We start from the raw sequence: 8,688 nt of genomic DNA, 5'->3' as shown, positions 1-8,688 counted from the left end.
GACACAAACAAAAAGAACTTTTTAGTGAAATTAAAATTGTGTAAATTGTGAGATATCATCTTCGTTGGGATGAAATTTGAAACAGCACGAAACAACATCATACAACAAGATTCTCCACAACAAACATAAATGTTTCATAAGGAAAATCATAGAATTTTTAAGAAAACATGAAACACGACAATACAAATAAGCAGGAGAGATGCACAAAGAAGAAGCTGAGAAAAGTAACGAATAAAATTCAGTGAGGAAAAGATTTAACAAAAATAATAGCGTAAATAGTTCATCTTGGTCATCGTTATGTGCCCTACAGTTGGGGTTTCAGCGGCAACACATAAATCACATTAGATTTCCGAATCAAAAGTTTGAGGTACTTCTTGACTACATATCATTCAATTTAAGTCTTTTAACTGCGAGAGTGTGTTATGTCTGCAGATCTAAGGTGCAAGTTCGCTGTAACAATGGTTGCCTTGTGTGTTGCTCAAAACCAAGAAGCAAGCAAACACTGCTGAGAACTGGATTTTCTTTTCCCCCCCTTTTTTCTAAATATTGGCAACCACAGATACATCGTACTTGATATATATACTCAATGTTGGTCTACAGAGAACCTCTGGGATGGTCTGATACTGACATATCTCAACTAACTATGACCATGTGCTCTCAGTCCTGCTGTAAGGGAGAGTAAATGGATTTAGAAAAACCCATTCGGAGAAAGTGCACCTCATGCAAATAAAAAGAAACAAAAGGAAAATGAATGACTACTGAGTCAAAGAGAAATAAAAAATTTACGTAGGATACTGAAATCAAATAACAGACTCCATCACATGGCTTGCTTCATCTTACCATTTTTCTCATTGCAGCACTTCACTCATAATTAATAATGCCAATGTGGCCTGCATTGTGGACATGAATATTGCATTGATTACTGAAGCAGGAAACAACAGGCATAACATATTATTTTCTTAAGAAATATGAGAAAATCACACTAAATGAAATACATGAAGTACATTAACTCATCTCCATATTTACATTCAAATAGAATTTACTTCTGTTAGTGAAAAGTCGATCAAACCTGGATAAGATGCATTAAGTAATTGAAAAATATTTCTATTTTCCACACATTCTAAACTTAATGAATGATACTCGTACTTTTAGGTGAAACAATGCTTCATTTCAGAAATATTTCAGCCAAACCTATCTATTATAACAACATTATTTACAAGCAGTATTTGTTATATAACATTGTTAACTAATTATCTTTAAATTGTGTCATAATTATAAATATATAAAAATATTTGCTGCATAATATAAACATAACAACAAGTACAATATAAATTATAATCATGTTAATGTGACCAGTGCTTTTGCTCCCAAAATAATTCTTTTACATACATAGACTACCCAAACAATTATAAATCCATATATTATTTGTCTCTAACTTTAAACAGAAAGTTTAGGTATATTCGTATGTATTAAATACCAAATATTCCCATGTTGTAACTAACTAATGGAATTAGAGCTTTGTGAGACACATGTCGAACCACTGCCCTACCTCAGAATTAATCATTGTAACTCAGTATACTGCGCTCTCTATCATGCATTTGCAGGGTTAATAGACATGTTGGGAACAATTTTCAGTTTCTGTTTTGGCTATTTTTAAAAATGGTGTTTAAGAAGTGGATAATGTCTTTAGGTTTTTTTTGGGAAAATACTTTTGGTTGATTATATATGTTACATCAAACTTCTTTTCGAGTGAAAAATGTAATATACATATTTTTTTTATTAATACAATGATTTAATATGTATAAAAGAATAATGAAGAACATAAAATAATTCAAATATATGTATATATTTGTACAGTTATGATAAGGATTTTTTTAAATAGAATCTTGTAGAAGATATTTAAAAAATAGGAAAGATATTCAAAGATATATTTTTTTTAAAAACACGTTTTGAACCTTTTGTAGAACAAGTAAAAATCAGAACCCAGACATAGGCAATGTTTATTTTGGTTTGTTTCTCATAATTCTATCATTGTTTCCTGGTAAGTATATACAAAAGCCAAAGAAAGGTTTCAGGTCAAACCTTCCCAGCTGATTGTGTTTGCTTCTGGCCCCATCATTTCCACTCCTTCATCGTCGAGCAATGAAACTCCAGAAGAAGTTATGTTGAAACAAAATCCCATAGATGGAGATATTGAAGATTTTGCTATCTTTATAACCCTTTGTCCTGCAAGCAACGAGACAAATAATCATCAATCATTTGGATCATTGCTAATCCAGATAGTCAATATTTGCACTTGACATAAACAAAAGTTCGGGGCTAAGTTCAGGGATATTAGACCCTTCCCTTTAAAAGTTCCTAGCGCTCGACCATGCATGCTAAACAATGAAAGAGGGAAAAGCGTTGCTCATCTTTCTTTCTTTTAATTAGTGATATTTTGTTTGAGCCACAGCATTCTTGGATAATACATTTCCCTTTAAGAGGATTGGTATGAAACTTCATTCAATCTGCTCACAGCAAAATGTGACTTGGATATTTATGTCCACTAGTTTTTGGGGAATATATGCTTCTAGTCTAACCTCTAGCATTGTAGCTCAAATGAAGTGGCATGTCTTACCTCAACCTTTGTTCTAGATGAAGAAGCACAGGGAAAATGGGTATTGCTGACCGCACTATTGTCGAAACCATGTTTAGACTTGTGATTGGAAAGAAATTGGAACAGAATTCAAAAATTTATATATTCATCATACTTATAGAATAGGAATACTTTTACTCCCATCTAATTACAGAAAACAGAAAAGAATTAGTTCAACCAGTACAATCATTTTTTTCATGTCTTCACTTCTGAAATAGATAGCAAATTTTAACAATAAAGATATTACATATTCGCTTAGTGAGCTGGTAATTAAGTAGCCTCGGTTGGTTCGTGCAGTCATTGGAGCATATCTGAAAACAAGGGAAAAGTATTCCCTGTTATTCCTGTTTATCTAGAAAATAATTTTACACAGGCATAGTCATAAAATAAAAAGGTTAGCTAGATGCAATATACTAGGAAAGGAACATCACTCTTGCAAAGCATTAATTTGCATCAGAAAATCTCAGCTAAGTTTCAGCCTTGGTCACTGCATAGTAGGATGAAAGAAGACCTGATCTAAATTCTAGCACAAGACGAATGGTAACAGCATGAGCCCAGTGAATCCCCAGAGCGGCAACAAGATGAGAATTAAAATTTGGAGGATCTTCTATAGTTTCAGCTCTGCTCTGCTCTGCACTGCACCAGGATTCACTGGTTAAACATTGTTCAGAAGAGAAGGATGGTTGAGGTGTTATTTCCCAAAAAATGTTTGCATTTTACCCAAAGAACGTGTTAGTTATACCATTTTTTGAGATTATCTTTTGAAAATATTTTTCAGAAAACAACCCTATTTTCAAATCTTATGCAATATTTTCCAGAGTATGAACCTCATTTCAGAAAACAGTCTTTATTCTTCATTAAACAAGTAAATTAAACATGTAATCTAAAAGGGAGAAGTCTCAGCCGGCCAACTCAATTATCAAACCCTTCGAACTCCCTCACCTAAACACTTTTGCATTTTCACAAGTGTCTCAAAGGAATCTTTCCAAAACATTTTAGAAAATACTTTCACAAAATGAAAACAAATCCACAGTGGAAACTTTTGGAGTGTAATGACTATATAACACCTTGGAATAAATATCGGGAAGCTTCATCACGACTTTGAGACCGTACTTGATTAGTCACCACTACAGGAATCCGATAACATTCTGCTAGAGATCTGAACATGAAAATGAAAGAATAAATATTGATATGAAGAAAGGGAACAACAAAGCTAAAGTTTCCAAAATGTTCTCACTTTATAAATGAGATATGCCAACCTAATGGGTGATGTTTAGGAGGAGCCAGGCCATATTCTCTGCAAAAAGGAAAACGTTCTTCTTTTGAGAGAGAATGAAACTTAAGATAATATTGTTCAAAATAATCATAAGTTGATACACAAATTCATTGCATTAACTCGAACTTAGGAGGATATACACCACAATGGATTTAATGAGTTGTTTCAAGAATTTTCATCATCTCAATTATACATTCCATCTTCCAAGCGCACTAACGCCCACAGGAGAAAAGTTTCTGTATTGCTTATACACTTTTTAACATAGAAATTAGTGGATGATCAAAGACAATATAATAAATGTACCAAGTATCGACAAATCAATACCTAAGGAGTTAGTAACATGTGCAACTTAAAAATTTTCATTATCTAATAAAAGTAATAACTATAAATAGCATTATGATAATTTTATCCTTAATAACTATATAAAACTCTATCTTCAATGTTTATCATGAAACTGAAAAATCTTGGACAACAAAAGGCACACACATTATGGGCTTGTACTTGCCAGAATCCACTTTCATTGCAAATCTAGGTGACATAATTTTGGCTCTAAGGAGATTGGTTGTTGGCTTTTAATTAGTTTAAATTCCCAAATCATTAATTCCAGGAAATTTCCTTGAGCATCCATTCAATTTTATCATACTCGCTGTAAGTAAAGCACTTACAGCTCTCAAGCTTCAAGCATACACCTTACTTCATGGTTAAAATGGATTTTATCTGTATAACTTAAGAGCAAGTGTTTCAAAGGAGAAACGAGGTTCAGATACAGTTCCTAATATTCCACACTTTTTTATGAATATTAACTTTTCGTATTAATGTTTACAACAAACTAGAAAGATTTTTCTCAAAGACAGACAGCAAGGATAAGAATTTTCTTAGACGAGTAAGAATAAGTGGAGAAAACAATGATCATGGAAGATATAAGTCTCCCCATCTATGTCCTTGAATGAAACAGAAAATCTGAAGACTTATTTGACCACAGTACACTAATAGAGTAACAAAAACAGAATTCGGAACACACCAGAAAACAACTGACCACCCATCTTTACAATGATCTCACTGTAAATACTTATTGAAGGATCAAAGATTATATGGTGCATCCCTCGTATCAATATCTATCAACTAAGTAATTAACACTTGACATCTATCAGATCAGAATACTAAGATATTTACTCAAACATTAATAAAAACAAGACAGATGCACATTTCCTCATTACTTCTGTTTACATGTTGGTATTTGAAATAGCAGAAATTCAGCTGAATATAAAATGTTTCAGATAATAAACCCAGCTGTGTGATTTTGTTCTTCTCTCCCCTTCCAATGCTCACTTGTAGAAATAAGTGTGAAGATATTAAGATGAAAACCTTTATAAACACCAGAATTTAGTTCACCCCGAGTCCTTTGGAGTGATAAATTATTTTCTGAAGTAAGTTTGATTCGCTAACTTCTATGAACGTAAATATAAGAGAGGGAAATAAATCACCCAGAAGCAAGGGCTGCCATGCTGTCAATTATAAGCAGCTTTACATTGTGCTGGAGGAGTGAAACCTTTATATGTTGCAAGCTGTCAACAAAAAGCATAATTCCAAAGTTAGTACCAAACAGGCAAATTATCCTGCTAAGTAGAAGTTTCACAAGCACATGCGAGAACCAAATGTTTTAAAAGAAATAGACATACATTAATTGTTTCTAATCATTTGTCAATGGTTATATAAAGTTTTTTATGCTGAATTCGTTGTTTAATCCTTATAGTTTATTTCTTTACTTTATTCTCATTGAAAAATACTAATAATATATATATATATAAATTATTTTTGCAAATTAGTGTCTTGTGCACACGTGCCAGGGCTCCAAGACCCGATTGCGCCATGACCTTTAACAACTATGTTAAGGTCATAAAATTTGTTGGCTTCAACATTGAAATTGAAAAATGCAATTCAATTTAGTCAGTATTACGATTATACTTGCTTTTATATTATATATTAACACGCAGCAAGTCACATCCATATGGTGTCTTTCAGTTTGCTAAGGCCTGTCCGCCACTAAAAATTTGGTGGATTTAACTAAGGGCAAGCAGGATAACTTCTAATGATTTTAGCTAAAAGACCAAAAGTAGAACCCTATTTATAATGTATTTTCATTATCGAAATGCATAGAACTCTATTCAACTTAGGTCATGCATTTAGTAGAAATATATAATAGATAATTCACATCCCTAGCCCATCCTTAATTCCTCATCTTGGTAGGAGGGATCAACTGACCAATTTGAAAAGAAAGGATCAATAGCTACACAAGCTTTTGCCAACTTCAAGATGATAGAATATCAAATACAAGGACCTAGAACTTTGACTACTGAAGAACTAAATCAATGAGATTCTCATTCTCCCTTTGTCATATTATGTGTAAAGTCACAAAATCTACCATCATACTCTTATAGAGAGCGAGTTCCCAAGCAGAAGAGAGAGACTTCTAGGTAAAACCCTCCCACTTATCCAGATCTGCATTCAGGCATTTTATTTCCCACTCCAATCATGTTATAAGTATAGCCAGTATTTAGGAAAGCAACATATAGATGGATCTTTTACCTCTCAGTGAACTCAGACAATGAGGCTGGCTGCAAAACTAGAATCCTTCCTGCCATCTGCAACAAAATGAACAAACAAATAAATAAAGTGAACTCACTCTTACTACCTTTGTCTGCTATATAAAGATGTAATTAATATGGTTAAGAAAGATAATACAATCTCACATACATCCAACAAAAGAAGATGAAGGAAGCACATTATATTGCATACCTCTTGAGCCAAGCCTTCCATGTGAAATATTTCTGGGAAACTACTAAGGCCCATTTCTATCATCCTAAAAGGAGATTTAACCACAATTAAAATTGAGCAAGTCTGGGCTGATTTAGTACCACAATTACTTGGTAATACCTTTTTGAACTAAATTTGGATTCCACATCAACATATATTACACGGCCACCTAAACCTCCATAAGAAGTAGGCAAGGATGCCAGTAAAGCAAGCTTCAGGCAAAACTACAAGTTCAAAATAAGTAAGACAAGATTAGTCAAACAAATTGGGCTACCACCACCAACCATCGTAGTGCAAGAGTAAGCTACAACTTATAGCACTCAGCAGCCCAGTGATAAACTCGTAAAAAAAGCAACAGATTCTTGTAAGTATGTCAATTATCACATGAAATGTTTGCCATCACAACTATAAATCGTTTCCACTTGCTTAAAAGAAGAAATTACATCTCAAACAAAAAATCAGAATCTTTAGAAAGAAAAAAGGATACTGAAGAAATTGAAGCAAATAAAGCAACCAAATGGTATTAATGTGGATCTAACCAAACAATAAATGGTGCAAATAGTCAGGTATATGTCTGCTCTAAAGAATACCTTAGGAGGCAATTTGGAAAATGCCTTATGAAGTGTAAACATATGAACAATAAGAATAAGGTTTTTCTCCCTTTGCAGCATATGCATTGAATCTTCCCTTAAGGGAGCAAAAGGAACACACAACACTTTCTAATATCCTTGTTTAGGTGTTCACCTCAAATGCTGACTAAAATTAACTTCATATTTCCATATTCCTAGATCCTACCACAAGGCACTGCATCATCCTGAGTGGAAGTTGGCAATGGATGAGATGTGCTCTATCTCTCGAGGGACTTGGGAACTTGTACCACTCCAACTAATGCAGATGTGGTTTCTTGTTGGTGGGTGTCCACTTTCAGGTAGCGCGTTCATGGGATTATTGACCAGTAGAACGCCCAACTGGTTGTTAAGAATTTTATGGAGACTTATGGTGTTGACTATCTTGAAATATACTGTCTTATTGCTCAATGATATCTTGAGCTCTGGTACTGATGCTGAGAGTATAGAGGAGACTGGGCATATCATCAGCAACATTTTGTGATGAAAGGCATAGGACTTGTTAGATATTTCCAGCGCATTAAGAATGCCCATAGCAAACATGGGGTCTCTTTATCCAAAGGAAGTACATGCTCTTGATTTACATCAAGAAACTAGCTTACGTGGCACTAAACTCGTTGATACTCCATAGATTTCAATTCTGAGCCTTGGGAAAATACTGGTGTTTACTTAGAGACAAAACAAAGAACTAAATGGCTAGTAGGAAAGTTGATTATTTGTTAATTACAAGGCCCCGTATATATTTTATGCTACAAAAGTAGTTAGTCAATTTACGGATAAACCACAACTTATTCAGTGGGAAGTTGACCTTAAGATACTGAAATACAATAAGGCTGCTTCTATTAAAGTTTTGTTGTTTAAGAAGCATGGCTATTTGAAGAGAGGCTTGTTCAGATGTTGATTACACTGGGTCTAGAAATGACACAAGATCTAAATCTTGATATTGCATCTATGTTGGAAACAAAAAGTGGTAACTTAGCATCGGAAAAAGCAAAGTGTTGCTACTTGATTCAGGGCAGAAGTGGAATATAGCTATGTGTCACACTGCTAGTGGGATAATTTGGCTAATATTTACTAGAAGAACTAGGTCTTTCTCCCATAATAAGCTATTACCTATATACTGTGGCAATCAAGCATTCATTCACCAAAGCTTAAGGAACTAAAGCAATTTAGAGTCTTTGTAGCAAGCTAAACATGGTTGATATATGTGTTACAACTTGAGAAGAAGCATTGAAAGAATATTAGCAGATTCTTAGTATATTTTATATATGTATTCCTTTATTATTTTTTTTTTTAATGTTCAGTAGGTAGATCATTATATCTTTACCATCATTAGA

At 33.6% G+C, this 8,688-nt stretch overlaps 1 protein-coding gene across 8 annotated transcripts in view; it reads right to left on the bottom strand.

Annotated features, from left to right (window-relative positions):
• LOC105170678 (DNA repair protein RAD51 homolog 2) overlaps positions 265-8,688 on the bottom strand; it is a 9,847-nt gene continuing 1,423 nt past the window's right edge. For 2 of the 8 annotated variants that reach the window (XM_020696555.1, XM_011091547.2), the window contains 10 exons: positions 6,846-6,949; positions 6,708-6,771; positions 6,498-6,553; positions 5,396-5,476; positions 3,873-3,932; positions 3,703-3,794; positions 3,147-3,266; positions 2,083-2,226; positions 841-890; positions 265-666 (listed from right to left, as the gene is read on the bottom strand). In XM_020696555.1, coding sequence (XP_020552214.1) covers positions 862-890; positions 2,083-2,226; positions 3,147-3,266; positions 3,703-3,794; positions 3,873-3,932; positions 5,396-5,476; positions 6,498-6,553; positions 6,708-6,771; positions 6,846-6,949 — 750 coding nt within the window. In that variant the 3' untranslated portion in view covers positions 265-666; positions 841-861. Of the gene's footprint in view, positions 667-840; positions 891-2,082; positions 2,227-2,249; positions 2,947-3,146; positions 3,272-3,702; positions 3,795-3,872; positions 3,933-5,395; positions 5,477-6,497; positions 6,554-6,707; positions 6,772-6,845; positions 6,950-8,688 lie in introns of those variants that run through there. The other 6 variants (XM_020696554.1, XM_020696556.1, XM_020696557.1 and 3 more) reach the window with 6 other exon arrangements.

Source organism: Sesamum indicum, linkage group LG9 (assembly GCF_000512975.1).
Source record: "Sesamum indicum cultivar Zhongzhi No. 13 linkage group LG9, S_indicum_v1.0, whole genome shotgun sequence".
Lineage (NCBI taxonomy): Eukaryota > Viridiplantae > Streptophyta > Magnoliopsida > Lamiales > Pedaliaceae > Sesamum > Sesamum indicum.
The sequence above is the reverse complement of the archived record's forward strand: the minus strand, read 5'-3'. Positions and strand labels throughout refer to the sequence as shown.